Source organism: Thamnophis elegans, chromosome Z (genome assembly GCF_009769535.1).
Source record: "Thamnophis elegans isolate rThaEle1 chromosome Z, rThaEle1.pri, whole genome shotgun sequence".
In the NCBI taxonomy this organism is placed as follows: Eukaryota; Metazoa; Chordata; class Lepidosauria; order Squamata; family Colubridae; genus Thamnophis; species Thamnophis elegans.
Window position 1 is genome coordinate 128,262,376 of NC_045558.1, and position 17,541 is coordinate 128,279,916.

Genomic DNA, 17,541 nt, shown 5'->3' on the forward strand with positions numbered 1-17,541 from the left:
CAAATCTTTTTGTTTACTTGATATTCTTTATAGTTACATACTGAAAAACATTTTCCCCAAAGAGCAATGTGCAGTTAGATTGGTATTCCATATTGCTTGCCCTGAGATTTGGATCAGAACAAATTGTACAAATAAACCCACAATAGCACAAATGTATTTATTGACATATATCATATACACTTCCTTTTGTAAGTGTCCTACTAGGGAAGACTGTGATGAGTCTTCTCTAGTGGCACTCAGGAATTGTATCTCTAGATTAATGGAGGGCTAGGAAAGATATGATACCAATATTTTCAATATTTGAGGGGCTTCTACAATGATGAGGGAGGGTAAACCTCCAAAGCACCAAAAGGCAAGATAAGAAACAATGGATGGAAACTAACCAAGGAGAGAAGCAACCTAGAACTATGGAGAAATTTCCTAATGTAGAGAGCAATCAACCAATGGAATAGATTGCCTTTAGAAGGTGTGGCTCCACAATCACTAGAGGCTTTCAAAAATAAACTGGACAATCATTTACCTGAAATAGTATAGGGTCTTCTGCTCAATCAGGAGATTGGACTAGATTCCAAGGTTCCTTCCAACTCTATTATTCTATGTTCTTTGACTTCGGCATTGCAAGACTATCTGATTTGTTTTCTTATTCACTAATATTCAAAGCTCACTACAAATCCCTCAAAATCACAAATATTATTATAATGCCAAAGAAGACAACAAGATGAACTCAGCTACAATGGTTCTAGCAGCCAACTATGCATAGTTATCAAACAGAGCAATCCTGGTTAAGGCCAGGTTTTTCTATTGTGGATAAGTGCATTACTCTGCAGCGCTCCTGGAGGTGAAAGGTGGCTGCTCACATGGATGCTGTGACTGAACACTTCTTTTTTCAGTGCATAGTGTGGATTGGATTCCCCCGTCCTTAATTGTACCCTGTGAGGCAAGGGGCATCTATAGTCGACAAGTCTTTATTTAACCTTTGGAAAAGCTGTCCACAACATCATCCTTCAACATCTCTAGAAGGAGAACATACAGAAGAACTTAATGAAATTACCGTATTTTTCAGAGCATAAGATGCACCGGAGTATTAGATGCACCAAGGTCTTGAAGAGGAAAAAAATAAAAAATATGAGTTTTTGCACTCTGCAAAACTCCCCAAAATGGCCATTTTCCATGAAAACAGGCCATTTCCCCCCCAAAAAAGGCATGAATACCCTTAAGGGAGCTTGCAGAATGCTCAGGGGAGGGGGAAATGAGCAAAAAACGGCCCATTTTATATGAAAACAAATCCGTTTTTCATTTTTAAAAAGGGCATGGATAGCCTTTAGAAAGCTTATAGAGCGCTCCTGGGCACTGGGAGGGCAAAATTGAGCAAATAATGGGCTGGTTTTTGCTCATTTCCTCCCTCCCCAGCCCCAAGGAGCTCTCTAAAAACTTCCTAGAGGCTATGCACAGCCATTTTGGTGAAGGGGGCGGGATTTCGTGAGGCAAAAAAAATGCTGTATAAGTATATAAGATGCATCCAGATTTTCATCCTGTTTTTCTGAGGGAAAAAAGTGTGTCTTATACTCCAAAAAATACAGTAAGTTAGTTCCAACTGCCATTCAAGATGGCTGCGCACATGAATGAACCCCGCGGGGCAAGGGGCATCTATAGTCAGCAAGCCTTGTTACAAATTGGATTGAAACATGAAAAGACTATTACAGACAATTTTATACATTCTCATAAAATACCGGAGGAGGTAGCTAGGCCCCTGGGGGAGCCATCCCTGCAGGAAGAAGGAGGAGGCGGAGAAAATGGTGGGACAGGAAGAGAAAGAGAGGATGCTCAGGCAGGTGATTTTTTAAACTGAGGGGAATTGAAGATATATGTGCAACATCATCCTTGCAGAAATAATAAGGTCCCCACCACCACTAACATTGTTTCAAAAAGCATGAAGACATGGATTTGCCAGCAGGCCAGAGACCCCAGGGCACTATGGAGCCCACCAAGTGGTTGGTCCGATTGCTTCCACATAGGTAAAATTATGCTTTGTCAACCATGAAAGACAAGGAAGAGCTTTTGACTATATAGGTAATCCTCACTTAGTGACTTCTTGTTCAGCAACCATTCAAAGTTACAACAGTGCTCAACAAGAAGACTTACGGCTGGTCCTTGAAGTTGTGGCTGTCGCAGTGTCCCCATAGTCACAGAATCATGATTGGGGAACTTGGCAACTGGCACAGCTTCCCACAGTCACATCACCGCCAACTGTGACCTTTACTGCCAGTTTCCAATAAGTCAAGTCAATGAGGAAACCAACCACTGCCTGATGTTGTGCTTAATGACTACACGTGATTCCTTAACAACCACAACCTGTACTGTCATTGTACACTGAAGATCACATTTGATTTCTTTGTACAAGGTGAAATGACAATAAAGTAAACTAAAATGAAACTCTCCGCAACCCTCCTGAAGGTGCTCTGAGTGCTGTTTTCAGATATCTGAAAGTGGCATTTGATCAAAAGATTGTGGCAAAACCCTTTTTCTTTATTACCACTGGCTCCTACAACTATAGGACCTTCTTGAGTTACAATCAGTTGCTAAATTACAGATGAAAGTTAACAGCGATATCGCCATAGCCCTAATCTGGATTCAAATAGCCAAATATAGCATTTTGATCCACACTTGTGGTTTTTTACAGCATCCTGCAGTCACGTGACCTTATTTTACTTTGTAATTTTATTTTATTATTTTATTTCATTATTATAATATTATTTTATTTTATTTCATTATTATAATATTATTTTATTTTATTTTATTTCATTATTATTATTATTATTATCATTATTTCATTTTTTATTTTATTATTTTAGTCTGGTGTAGACTAGTTTAGTCTAGTCTATTTTAGTCTATTTTGCTGGAAACTCCCAGTAAACAATGGATTCGCTTAATAACCCAGACTTTCACTAAATGTCTACTGTAAAAAAGGTCATAAATGATCGCTTAATAATTGACATGACTTATAACTTATCAATAGCAGTCATACTGCATGTTAAGCACTTTCTTTACTGAGAATGTTATATGAAGACACTACAACAATGGTCAAATGGTTGATTGGTGGAGAACTGATTCACTATATTCCAGCTTCTAAGAGAGTTAAACTATATTCTGATTGCTATATCATTCAATTTTTAAATTAAAAATATGGTTTGAGTCTGTATAAAAGCTGAGTTTTTCCTCTGTTCTTTGGCTAGTAAAACAATTGCCACTCAGCTCTATCCTTATCACGCTGCTATCTGTTTCCCAATGCAGTTTTCATAAATTACCATCATATAACATTCTATGCCAATCTGAAAAATGTGAATTCAACCACATGAGAACCAAGAAGTGCAATAAATATAATCATTTCCAAAGAATTCATGAATCTAATTGGAATAGAATGAAGTAGAGAGTGGAGTGGAGTGGAATGGAATGGAGTGGAGTGGAGTAAAGCAGAGCAGAGCAGAGCAGAGCAGAAAAGAACAGAACAGAACAGAACAGAACAGAACAGAACAGAATAAATCTACAGTAGCTATAATCAATACTTATACATATGCCCAAAATAATCTCTATTTTGGTTTGTAGATCATTCTTTCTTGCCTCAGGAGGCCCTCAGATGTTTTGAAGATGTTTACATAGGTGACAGTGTCTCTATCATAACTGAATTAGCTTGTTTGTCTCTTCAAAATCCTATGGGTTTCCATGAAAAAGGAGGAACTGACTCAGAAGGATGTTATTTATTGTTCTCATGCTATTCCATCCCATGGATGGAAGTCCCCAAGCTTTGTGAGTTGATTTGATAGTATGCTATACTCTCTATTTCTCTTTGAGAAACATCTCAAGAAGACAGGTCAATCTGATCTATTTCAAAGATCTTGTTGCAGACAGAGACATTTTGACAGAAAAAGAAAACACTCATGGAATATGTTAGCATTCATGGAGTTACTATTAATTGTAATGCCTCGAGTGCTGTGCAAGGATCCTAGCCTTCAGTGTGATTTTCACGAACCTCTTCCTATTCATCACACGCACCATCAGCTTGGAGAGATTAACATTGCTGGCATTATTTCTGTATTCTTTACATTTTCTAAACCCATTGATTTCAGTCAAAATCCTTCTCAGGGATTTCATGATGGACTTATGTAAGTACAACATCATTTCATTGTCACTTTCTGCATATTGCTGTTAAACCATATGATGCTTAAAGTGCTTCAGTGACAAAAGCTTCAGAAAAAGCATCTTAAACAAAATACTAGATTTTTTTATGTGAAGATATATTTTACTTCAATTTCCATGTAATTTTTTAAAAAAAGGTCCAAATCTCTCTTTATATAAAACCCCCACATCTAAATATATATAAATATAGAGGGATATGTGACTTAATTTAGGAAGACAGTAATAGCAATAGAACTTAGACTTATATGCTGCTCCACAGTGCTTTACATCACTCTCAGAGCAGTATCGGCATATTTCCCAAATCAATTTAGGTCCTAATTTTACTTACCTTAGAAGGACAAGTCAACCTTGAGCTGGTCAGAATCAAATTCCTGGCAGTGGGCAGAGTTAGCCTGCAAAATTGCATTCCAATCATATGCCACCAGAATTCAGATTTAACTATCCCAAGATTTATTTCAGGGGGAGCACAAATTTCCCATAATAACTTTTCTGATTTGATATTTCTGGTACATCAATTTAGCCATTTCATCGATATTTAAAAATTGGGGTTGAATATTAGGCCTTTCTCCTGGATTAAGAAATGCACATTCCACACATTGTGTTCTACTGAAAGATTGCGAGTACCATAAGAAGCAAACAACTCTTAATGCATTTTTAATGTTGATTTTCTTGGTTTTACAGAATATTTTTTCAGAATTACCAGCATATCCTTGCCTTAGTTTTTACTGTAAAACAGATCAATGAAAACCCCCAGATTCTACCCAATGTCACACTGGGCTTCCACATTTTTAACAGCCATTTTAGTCCAGGCTGGACTTACTTTGCCTCAATGTTGTTGCCTTTCACTCAGGGAAAATTCATCCCTAACTATAAGTGTGGGGTCCCAAAAATTTTGGCTGCAGTCATTGCGGGACCTGACATCGCTCTTCACATGGCAACTGTATTGTGCATCTACAAAGTTCCTCAGGTAAGATATACTGAAGATATACATTACCATTGTCCTGTACCCCCCAGAAATCTGTATGCTTTTTTCCGTAAAAAAAAGAGAGAATGTTGAATTTTCTAGTTATTATTTTTTGCTTGTTAGGATCACCATAGCAGCATGAATAATTGTAACTCTGAATATACAGTGGGGATACTTGGTTTAGCAAGTTGTTCCCCAATTCTAAAGCTCAAATCTGAAATATTCACAATGAGATTATTTCCAGGAAAAGTGATAACTTAAGAGTGACACCTTGGTTGATATTTCAAAAAAATAGCAACTAGTATTTCATTACATAAACTCAAGGGCAGTCAAAGACTGAAATGAATATCTACATTTTAAGAGGCTCACACAGACTTTGGAATTGCATATATTTATTTTTCTGTAGTTGACCTATGGCTCTGCTCCAGTCATGGATCAAAAGACTCAATCAATTTTCTTCCAACAAATGTTTCCAGCTGAATCGTACCAACGTAAGGGCCTCTTGCACCTACTGCTGTATTTTAGATGGATCTGGATTGGAATTCTCGTAGTAAAGGATGAGAAAGGAGAAAAATTTCTCTGGGAGATGCTCCCCACATTTTCCGAGCATGGCATCTGCACTGAATTCATAGCAGAGTTACCAAATGTAGCTTTTTACAGTGATTTTACTGATACTATAGATGAAGGATTACATATATACCATGTTATCATGAACAGCACAGCTAATGTGATAATCGTATATGGTGAAATTCAGGCCATATCAGTTGTGAGAACTTTCCTCCAGTTTTCAGAAGTGGAGGATATACCAAGGAAGAAAAAGATTTGGCTTATAACAGCTCAGACAGATTACACTTCAATTTCCTTTCATAAATCTTGGGATATCCATTTCCTACATGGTGCTTTATCCTTTGCAGTTCACACAAAGGAGGTCCAAGATTTCCAAGAATTTATTCAAAATTTGAATCCAAACAACAACCAGCATGATTATTTTCGAAAAGAGTTTTGGGAACAGGCATTTGATTGCTCCTTTTCAAACACAAAAATGGAGAAATTTGAGAAGAAATGTACTGGACAGGAGAGGATTGAGACTCTTCCCACATCTGTGTTTGAGACACGCATGAGTGGACAGAGTTACAATATTTACAATGCAGTCCATGTTGTGGCCCATGCTTTGCAATGTCTGTATTCATCCAAATCCAGGGGAAAATTAATAGTGAAAGAAGGAAGAAAACAGTTTCACAATCAAGTATGGTGGGAGGTAAGTTTGTAGAGTAGAGCAGAAACTACAATTTTTATTCATTTATTCATTTATTCATTTTAGTTTGTCACTCATGTACAAGATAATAAGAATAAGAATAAACATGAATAAAAACAGAGGAAATGGGTACAAATAATGGGGACAGTAGGACGGGGATGTTAGTCATTCTGGTGCACTTATGATGCCTCTACCATATCAGTACTTACTATATGTGTCCGTAAACTCTAGCAAACAATATTCACTAGGGATATTGACATTAAGTCTGAAAGCTGGAGAATTCAATTTAAAAAATAATTGAAGACTTATGGGGGAAAATAACAATAAACATATACAATAAATTGATTGCAGAGGTAGGTTCCTACCAGTTCGGACTGGTTCAGCCGAGTAGGTAGTAACTCGGCCTGCCACACCCCCAAAATGGTTCTCTCAGAAGCACCATAGATGCCACAATCTTCTTTTTTGCTTCTGTGCATGCATGTGTAGTGCGCATCAAGATCACATCAACTGCACATGCACACAAAGTGCATTTCTGAACAAATTGGCAGTAGCAGCAGCCGGAATTCATCCCTGATTGGTTGGATATGTGTGTGCATCTTCCTGTATGTGGGGATATGGCTGTCTTCATAATTAATCACATTCAATTTTATGGAAACTAGTAGTCAGTACACACCTTCATCAATTCAAATATCTTTAATCTAGCTTATATAAAGTACAGATGTTGTAGTGGGATTTTTTGACACTTACTCAGTTGCCTCTTACAGGAAAAGCTATGATCTGCAAAGAGCATAAAAACATCAAAGAGATCTCATAGTAGGAAGGTATCAGTCAGAAGAAAGGTACAAAATAATTTCTGATGTATTGGATATATCATAGAACACAGTGAAGGCAGTCATCAGCAAGTGGAGAAAATGGGGCACAGCAGTTGCATTGCCAAGAGTTAGATGTCCCTCCAAAATTAATTGAAGGAACAGAAGAAAACCGGCCCAAGAGGCTGTCAAGAGGCCTACAACAGCATAATTAGGAGCTGCAGGCATTTCTGGCAAGTCCTGATTGTGTTCTATTATCTCCTATATTCTTCATATATCTGAGCTGTGGGTTAGGGTCAGGGGTGAAATTCAATTTTGTTTACTACTGGTTCTGTGGCCATGGCTTGGTGGGTGTGGCAGGGGAAGAATACTGCAAAATCTCCATTCCCTCCTTACTCCTCGGGACGTCAAGAGGTGGTATTTGCCAGTTCTCCAAACTACTCCAAATTTCCGCTACTGATTCTCCAGAACATGTCAGAATCTGCTGAATTTCACCCCATGATGGAAGGTTTTTCTTACAAAGAAAAACATTCAAGCCTGGCTACCCTTACGAAAAAGACTTGCATTAGGTCCAGTGGTGGGATTCAGCCGGTTCGCACATATTTGGGAGAACCGGTTGTTAACTTTCTAAGCAGTTTGGAGAATTAGTTTTTGCAAGAAATCTCCTTTTGTTTTTTTCCCACTTTACAGGGCTAATCCTGTAAGGAAGGCAGGAAGGAGACATTCTAGCCTAATATTTATTGCCCTGCTTATAGAAACTGCCACTCCGGTTAACCCTTATTACATTGTAACAGCTAAGGCGAAGCACCCATCACTATGAGTGATGTTGAGTTGGTCATGCCTACCCAGTCAAATGACCACTGAGGCCCGCCTACCCAGCTGATCATTAGGGCAGAGAACCAGTTATTAAATTATTTGAATCCTACCACTGATTAGGTCTGGTAAAAGCACATGTGAAAATATATTGTGATCTGATAAGACCAATGTTGAAATTTTGGCTGTAAAATTCCTAACAGAATTGTACACAAAGGTACAACATATCCATAGTGAAGCATGGTGGTGGTAGCATTGTCCATTGGGACTGCTTTTCTCCAGGTGGAACTGGGGCTTTAGTCAAGATGGAGAGAAATATGAACCCTTCCAAATCAATTAATCTTGCCACAAAGACTTCAGGCTTCTGCTAAAATGCTGAAGTTGAAGAGGATTTTCACCTTTCAATCTGACAACGACCCAAAGCATACCTCTAAATCAGCATAATAATGGATTCATCAGAAGAACAACAAAGGTTTGAATTTTTGAATATTAAAAAAAATCTGTCGGCTGACCTGAAGAAAGCAATGCACAGGAAACGCCCTTGCAAAATGACGGACTTGGACTGGTTTGGCAAGGAAGAGTGGGGATAGGTTGCCGCGATTAGATGTACCATACTTATAGGTTCCTACTACTAAAGACCGAATACTGCCATAAACTCAAAAGGTTCTTCAAAAGAATATTAGTTTAACAGTGTGTACATTTATACAACCACTTCATTATAAATGTTTATTTTATCTTACCACCCCAAAAAGGTTTCAGTTTCAGTTCAAGTGAAAAAAAAAAACAATAAACTAAATCGTACAGTGAATATGTTATAGGAAAGATGGAGAAAAATGGAAGTGATTTATCTTAGTCTAGATATTTTTCTATCTTTGGAACCCAGCAATTTAACTAAGGTGTATAGCAGCATGATGGTTCATGAGAAGACCCAAGTACTCCTGTATGGAAGGCGATCTCCCATCAATTGCTCCTGCTCCTGCTGACCTAGCAGTTTGAATGCATGCAATTACTAGTTAGATGGGTAACACTTCAGTGGGCATGTTAATGGGGTCGTGAAAAGATCCTCCAAGCAAGCATCACTTTGTCTTTCATTATAAAAAACATTGCATAGGTAATATTTGCTTAATAATGGTAATTGAAGCCTGAATTTCCATTGTCAAGTGATGAAGTTATAAGTGTGACCATGTGGTTTAACAATATCAGTTCTAACATATGAATATTTTTCTCTCGCTTTATCCTGTTCTCTCTTTCTCCCTTTTTCTGTGTTGCTATATTTCAGGTTCATTCTTTTATGAGAAATGTCAGATTCAACAACAGTGTTGGTGAAAAGATCTCCTTTGATAAAAATGGAGAATTCATTGGTGGATTTGATATTATCAACTGGATCACATTCCCAAACCAGTCCTTTCTTAGGGTCAAAGTCGGAGTGGTGGATCCCACAGCTCCAGCAGACAAGTTCTTCAATATTTCTGTAGATTCCATCACATGGCCAGTAGGCTTTAATCAGGTTAGCTGTTTGAATCTAGATTTCCCTTTCATTTATATACTATAAAATATGATTATTAATGAAAATCTCAAAGCCTCATCTCTGAATAAAGTTTGTATTAAGTAGAAATATCCTGGAAAATGGGGAAGAGTATGCTTACTTTTGAAATAGTTGGTATAAAACATTGTATCCTTTATTTTGGCCCTCTTAGTTATGGACTATGTTATCTCAGTCTGTTGACTTCTTTAACTAATAGGCACAGAAATTGTCTTTGGAGAGTAAGGATAATAGCTTTGAAATGTCATAGATGCCAATAAAGACAGGTATTTAATAAATTATTATTTTAGACCAAGTCTAAAATATAAAGTATATATGTGTGTGTGTGTGTGTGTGTGTGTGTGTTTTATTTGTGCTGATAAATAAATAAAGGGAGACTAGTATATTATTTATCAGCACAAATAAAAAAACACAAATATAACAAAGGCAACAGTAAAAATATTGGGTTTCTGTCGTGATGGACTCTTGTGACGAGCCGATAGACAAATGATGGAAGCAGTTAGCTTCCTCCCATAATTGGGGCTTACCAGGGGTTGTAAAAAATCTAATATATATATATATATATATATATATATATATATATATATATATATATATATATATATATATATATATATATATATATACATACATACATACATACATACATACATACATACATACATACATACATACACACACACACTTAAAGTCACAACCCCTGGTATGCCCAAGTATGGGAGGAAGGTCACACTTCCACTCTCTGTCATTAGGCTCGTCACAAGAGACCATCCAGACAGAAACCCAATATTTTTTACTGTTGCCTTTTTTGTTACATTTGTTATATTTATGCTGATAAATAAATAAAGGGAGACTAGTATAGATCTATTTCAAGCTATTTAGCTCTCATCAGCTAGCCAGCTCGATTCCCAAAAACTCAGCTCATCAGCTCGATTCCCAAAAACTTGGGTATGGCTAGCTGATGAGAGCTAAATAGCTTGAAATAGATCTATACTAGTCTCCCTTTATTTATTTATCAGCATAAATATATATATATATATATATATATATATATATATATATATATATATATTTGTGTGTGTGTGTGTGTGTGTATGAATGTATGTATGTATAGAATTGCAGTTTTACTCTACATACATACACACATACACACATATATCCATACACACACACACACACACACACAAAATTTCCCATTTAATATTGAGATTGTCTTGGCAACATTTCGGAGTGATCTCACCTTAAGCCAAAATCACCAGCATGAGGATGGAGAGTGAGACCTCACCCGAAACATTGCCAAGACAATCTCAATCTTACATGGGAAAAGACTTGAATACAACAAGACCCCCCCACACACACACACATACTTATATAAACAATGCTTTTTATGCTTTTGAAGAAAAAGCTGCAACCAGCGTACTAGATTTCATCAGGCTAAGGATTTCAAAATTCAGAGGCTGAGAAAACAATCTTTAATTAACAGGAATTGAGTGGGAGTGGGAATTATAGTTATGAAAGGCCATAGATGCCAATAAAGATAGAAATTTAATGAATTATTAGTTTAGATCAATTCCGTCTCAAAAATATGTCATCACACTTTTTTATTAATCCATTTTTATTCCATTGATTCCAAATAGCAGTATCTCTCCAAGTATTTCCTTTCCCCTCTGTTTCTTAAAATATCATTCTTCATTCATTGATAGGCATTACCTTTATCTTTGTGTAATGATCCTTGTGAGACAGGATACAGCAAGGCCAAGAAAGAAGGGGAGTTGTTTTGCTGCTATGATTGCCGTCTATGTCCAGAGGGAAAGATATCAAAGGAAAAGGGTAGGAATTTTTCAAATGTAATGGGACTAAGCCCATTATATCCTATATATATAAGGATAAAATATTGTCTATAATCAACTGTATCAATTCCATTGTGTTCTTTTTCAGACAAGGATGACTGCTCTCCATGTCCCGAAGATCAATATCCAAATCCTGGGAAAAATATGTGCATTCCAAAGCGGATCATCTTTTTGTCCCATGAAGAACCTTTGGGGATCAGTCTGACTGTTCTTTCTCTTTGCTTTTCTTTATTGACAATTTTGGTAATAATAATCTTCATGAAGCATAAAGACACCCCCATCGTCAAAGCCAACAACCGGAATCTCACCTACACTCTCTTAGTTTCCCTCCTCCTCTCTTTCCTTTGTGTGTTTCTATTTGTTGGGAGACCCGATAAGATTGTTTGTCTCCTTCGACAACCAGCTTTTGGCCTCATCTTTTCTGTAGCAGTTTCTTGTGTCTTGGCCAAAACCTTTGTTGTGGTCCTAGCATTCATGGCCACCAAACCCGGTTCTAAATTGAGGAAGTGGGTCGGGGGGAGAATGATCAGTTTCATTCTACTCTCCTGCTCCCTTGTTCAAATGTGTTTTTGTGCTGCATGGCTGATAACGTCTCCACCATACGCAGATTTTGATATGAAGTCATTGTCTGAAGAAGTCATTCTTGAATGCAATGAGGAATCAATCATGTTCTACTGTGTTTTGGGCTTTATGGGTTTTCTTGCTCTCCTTAGCTTCTCTGCTGCTTTTCTAGCCAGGAAGTTACCCGACAGTTTCAATGAAGCCAAATTCATCACCTTCAGCATGTTGGTCTTCTGCAGTGTTTGGCTATGCTTTATTCCAACCTATCTAAGTACAAGGGGAAAATATATGTTGGCTGTGGAGATCTTCTCCATGATCTCCTCCAGTGCTGGATTATTGGTGTGCATCTTTCTTCCCAAGTGTTTTATCATTGTGATGAGACCTGAACTGAACAATAAACATCAGCTCATGAAAAGAAAGTTTTAAGAATGATATTCTTTATTTCTGCCTGCCTGTTGCAGATCTTCCACATTTGCACATTTAAACCAGAAACAATCTGCATTTAGATTGGCCTTCTATGTTGCAATTATTATCTTGCCACTGAGATTTGGGTAGCTCATAACATTATTCCTTTTAAAAGGCAATTAAAAAATGGGGACAGTAAAACAAATAAATAATAGCAGAATTTGATTTATTGAGATATTTTGGTATGTAATAGACATTTCTGACTAAATATTTAGATTAAATGTGAATTTTAAATCTGTTTTTTCTGGTCCGTTTAATTACTATGCACTCAAAAGGTAAAGCATTCCCTATCTAGTTGTGTTGGACTTAAGGCATGGTGATAATCTATGTTGGCTGAGGGAGGCAGAATTATCTGAAGATATTTTCTGTGATCATGTGACCAGCATGGCTGTATGCCAAAGGCACACAGAACACTATTATTTATCAACTTGCCTTTGAACTATTAGGTGAGGAGTAGAAGGGACACTAACTAGAGCTCACCCCACAGTGCAGGGCTTAGATCTCAAATCTGGGCTGTCAGCTTTCCCCTTGACCTTTTTAGTAACTTAACAATTGCCATGATTCATTTAATACTGTGGCAAGAAGTTTAATAAACTGGAGCAAAACTCACTTAATAATTGTCTCAGCAACATAAATTTTGTGCTCAGTTATGGTCTAAAAGTGAGGACTACCTGTATTGGATTGACATAACTAAGTGCTAGTGGAACTGGAAGGGGAGTGGATGAAGGAGATCCCAAAACTCTGGTGGACATTAACATAGAATTGAGGTTTTACTCCAATTGTGACTTGGCCATCAATTCAAGATTTAAAATGAATTTCCTGATATTTTCTTGAGTTTTGAGTGTTGAGTCAGTTTTCTTCTGGTCTTCTTCTGATCAGTTGTGTGATAGTTTGTCTGACGCTTTCTGGATATGTGTGGAAACTCCTGTGGTTTTAAACACTACTTTTAAGCCTGCAACGAATTCTGTTTGATTACTATAATCTCTGTTATAGTTTAGTAGTTGAAAAAAAATAGAGAAGTAGAGTTCCAAAAGGCTGCTCCTGTAGCAAACCAAGGGAAAAGGAAGAGGAAAGAAGAAAAAGATAAAAGGAATGAAAAATATAAAAGAAAAATAAAGGGGATGGTGTGCAGGGGTGATCTTTGATCCACTCCCAAATGGTTTGCTAGAGTTGTATCAACTTATTCACTAATATTAAAATCACCCTGCAGGCTCCCAAGAAGAGTTGAATTCTTTGATAATGCCAAAAAGGACACCAAAGCCAATCCAGCACCAAACCAACTAATAACTGTCCTAGCAGCTGACTGTGCATAATTATTAACTGGAGCAACCTAGGTTAAAAGCAGTGGTGGGATTCAAGTGATTTAATAACTGGTTCACTACCCTAATGACCAGCTGGTAGGCATAGCTGGGTGGTCATGTGATTGGGTGGACATGGTCAACTCAATGTCACTCACATTGAGGGGTGCCTTGCCTCTCCTCCCCATGCCCGGCCCTGGGTCACCCCTCCCAGTCACTCCTTGACAAGCCTGGCCTCTCCTCAACTTATGACCACAATTCAGCCCTAAATGTATGTTGCTAAGTGAAAAATATATTGCGAATTTGCCCCATTTCACGACTTTTCTTGCCGCATTTGTTAAGTGAATCACTGCAGTTGTTAAGTTAGTAACACAGCTGTTAAATGAATCTGGCCTCCCCATAAATTTGCTTGTCAGAAGGTTGCAAAAGGGATCACATGATCCTGGGAGACTACAACTATCATAAATGTGAGACAGTTGTCAACCATCTGAATTTTTATCATGTGATGTTGCAATGGTCGCTTAATGTGAATAATGATCATAAGTCACTTTTTTCAGTGCCATTGTAACTTTGAATGTTCACTAAATGAAAAGTTCTAAGCCAAGGATTACCAGTACAAAAATACAAATAGCTTCTTTACTTGCAAAAAGAAAACAGCCCTCAATACCAATCATTAGATTAGAAATGGGGGAATACACACTGAAGATCAATGAGTCATAGCCATTATGGAAAAATAAACCGTTCTGTCTGAATACTTTCCTTTTCATCAGCAATACCTGCAACCTGGAGTTACAAATCTGGCAGATTTCCAGAGAGTGGTGGGTTTCAAAATTTTTTAGAACCTATTCTGTAGGTGTGGCATGGCTTGGCAGTCATGTGACCGGGTAGGAGCTGCCAACTTGTAAAATGTGGAGAAACTCATTTAACAATGCTCTTTCTTAGCAACCAAAATTTTGGTCTCAATTGTGATCATAAGTTTTCTTTCTTTCTTTCTTTCTTTCTTTCTTTCTTTCTTTCTTTCTTTCTTTCTTTCTTTCTTTCTTTCTTTCCTTCCTTTTTTCTTTCTTCCTTCTTTCTCTTTCTACCTTTGTCTCTTTTTTCTCTCTCTCCCTTCCTTCCATTCTTTCTCTCTTGCTCTTCTTTCTCTCTCTCTATTGCCCCCCTCTTAGACCCACATACTTTCCAGTTGGTGAAAAGTTCAACTGGGAGGCTGGCAAAGAAGTCTTGTTTTCCCTGCCGCTCGCAGCTCTCTGAGGAAGGAGATAGGGAAGCAAGCCCCGGACCTCATCTCTGCCTCCTTCCTTGAGAGCTGGCTTCAGGGATGGCCAACCTCTCCCGCCACTTCACCCTTCACTCACCTTCCACTTGGAGGCTCTGCCGGCAGTCGCCTCCTGAGAGAAGCTCAGGAGAGACACACAAATGCCCTGAGCCTCCCGAGGAGGATGCTGGACACCGGGGGCAGGGGTGGCACCCATTGCTGCTGCTGATCCCAGTAATGCAAGCTTTGGAGAGCATTAGGTTGCAAGTGCACATATTCCAGCAGCTGTGTTTTGGCTTGAAACTTGCTATCCTGGCAACCCAAAGGGGACATTCTTCCAGCGGCAACTCTCTCTGGCAACTTTCTCTCTTGCTGTGCAAGAACATCCCACTCCAGCCTCCCCTGCCCTACTACATTAAGATCTATGCGCTTCCCATTCATGCTAGAAGCACACAGGCTACATGAGAAAGCAGGCACACAATGATCTGAGGGGAGCCAGGAGGAGCCAATCTGTGCCCAGCCATCCTTACTCCCTCCTGGCTAAGGGTGGGCGAACCTGAGATGCCGCTGGGAGAATGTCCCCTTTGGGTTGCCGGAACAGCAAGTTTCGAAGCAAAACGAAGCTGCTGGAATCACCTCATTTCCAGTTTGGCTGTTGGAAAAGCCCCATGTGGAACTCCCTTCTTCACCTGTTTGAAGAAGCCATGAGGGATGTACTCCATTGTCTTTGACAGCCATCTCATTTCCAATTGGGGGGATGCAGAAGGAGGGAAAACATGGATTTCTCCCCCCCCCAATTGGAAATGAGGTGACTATCAAAGACAAGGGAGCACACCCTGCATGGCTTCTTCAAACAGGTGAATAAGGAACAGGAGGGGAGTTCAGCTATTGGAAAAGCCCCGTGTGAAACTCTCCTCCTGTTCCTTCTTCTCCTGTTTGAAGAAGCCAGACAGGGTGCACTCTCTTGTCTTTGACAGGCGACTCATTTCCAATTGGGGGGGGAGAAATCCATGTTTTTCGTCCATCTGCATTCCCCTCCCATTGCAAATGAGGCGGCTGTGAAAGAGAAGGAAACGTGCCACGCATGGCTTTTTCAAACAGACGAAGAAGGATCAGGAGGTGAGGATTCGTTGGACAAGCCCACGGGTGTGCACTGCTCTCTCCCCTGACAGCCGCCTTGTTTCCAATGAAGGGGGTGGGGAATCCATGTGGTTTCCTCCCTCTTCGTGGATTCCCCACCACCTTCATTGGAAATGAGGCAGCTATCAAGGAAAAGAGGGCAGTGTATGCCATGTGAGCTTGTCGTGGCCTCTGGAAGAACAGGTATGCTAGGGCACAATAAAGGCACGCTAAAGTTCACCAACTGGTATGCCCGTTCTGGTCTGTACTGGCTGAAACCCATCCCTTGATGAATTAAAATGATAACTATCAGCAGCCAACTCTTGCTCATAAAGTGAAACCCTTTAGCAGAGAGGTCATTTAAGCTCTCCAGAAAGGGAGTGGGCATACTTGGGTTATAAAATGCTGAGCTAAAGAGACAAATTAACAAAGTATATAGGGGAGCCAGGGTCAAGCTTCTGCCCTCCCAAGCTTGTCAGGATTACAATAAAATTAGTACATGGTACAAATATCTAAATAAATTTCAAGCCTGGTGACATGTTACTAAACCTTATTATCAGAGAGAAAGCTAAAACTAATTGGAGGGAGGTTCCACACCCTACCTCTTTTTTTAAAATCTTACTATCAGTGAGCAATCATGTGACTTGGCTACTCCAAAGCAATGCAAGAGACTCCTATCCCAAAGGTGCTTTTTTTCAAGAGGCAACTGGACTTTCTGGAAACCAAGAAAGTCCAGTTGCCTCTTGAAAAAAGCACATTTGGGATAACCATGACCTGAATAACTGAAAAATTATCACAGACAAGAGAACCATGTGCTCAGTGAACTCACAAAGCACAGCTCCCATCCAGGAGAAGCAATACTTAAATCCACTTGCACCACTTAAAGATAACTAACCTCACAAGATATCCTAAGGAAATCATCCATATTTAATGAAAGGTTGTATTCGAGGGAAAAGGGAAAGATGCAGCTTGAAAAAGATTTTTTTTTGCTAGGTAGAATTGCTTAACTTGATCAGGCAGGCAGCGGGGGGTCCGAAAAAATTACCTCATCATTTTTCCATGTAGAGCGGGAGACTAACAAATAAGCAAAGCAAGATCCATTTAGAGAAGATTACAGATCCAGGGAAGGAAGAGGCCCATGATTGCCCCCTCCCACCCTTGATTTGGGATGGAGGAGGCAAGAATTTGATATTTCCAAAGATACCTTGTTATAAATGCACTACTGTTAGTATGTGGGGAAATTAAAGAAAGACAGTAAAAATACCAGTCTGACTCTCCATGATGTAGGCACTGATTCTTCCAAATGTGAATAATATGGGAAAAATTGTAAAATATAGACATGTTTTTAAATAAAATATGTGCTGATAAAACATATATTTTAAAAAAGTCATAGACTTCTCTGTTTAAACAAA

The 17,541-nt window shown here is 38.7% G+C and overlaps 1 protein-coding gene across 1 annotated transcript; it reads left to right on the forward strand.

Moving 5' to 3' along the window:
* The first annotated feature begins 5,023 nt into the window (after positions 1-5,023).
* Positions 5,024-15,741, forward strand: LOC116521738 (vomeronasal type-2 receptor 26-like). Its single transcript, XM_032236398.1, has 6 exons — positions 5,024-5,161; positions 5,565-6,416; positions 9,315-9,542; positions 11,282-11,408; positions 11,517-12,375; positions 15,603-15,741. The coding sequence occupies exons 1-6, from the start codon at positions 5,024-5,026 to the stop codon at positions 15,739-15,741; spliced, it is 2,343 nt and encodes a 780-aa protein (XP_032092289.1).
* The last annotated feature ends 1,800 nt before the right edge of the window (positions 15,742-17,541 follow it).

What these genes read in the sequence shown, in the direction of transcription:
- LOC116521738 (XM_032236398.1), top strand. Translation starts at nt 5,024, where the DNA reads ATGTTGTTGCCTTTCACTCAGGGAAAATTCATCCCTAACTATAAGTGT. An exon ending in GCATCTACAAAGTTCCTCAG is followed by an intron (nt 5,162 to 5,564) that starts GTAAGATATACT and finishes ATTTTTCTGTAG; the next exon opens with TTGACCTATGGCTCTGCTCC. An exon ending in GGCCAGTAGGCTTTAATCAG is followed by an intron (nt 9,543 to 11,281) that starts GTTAGCTGTTTG and finishes ATTCATTGATAG; the next exon opens with GCATTACCTTTATCTTTGTG.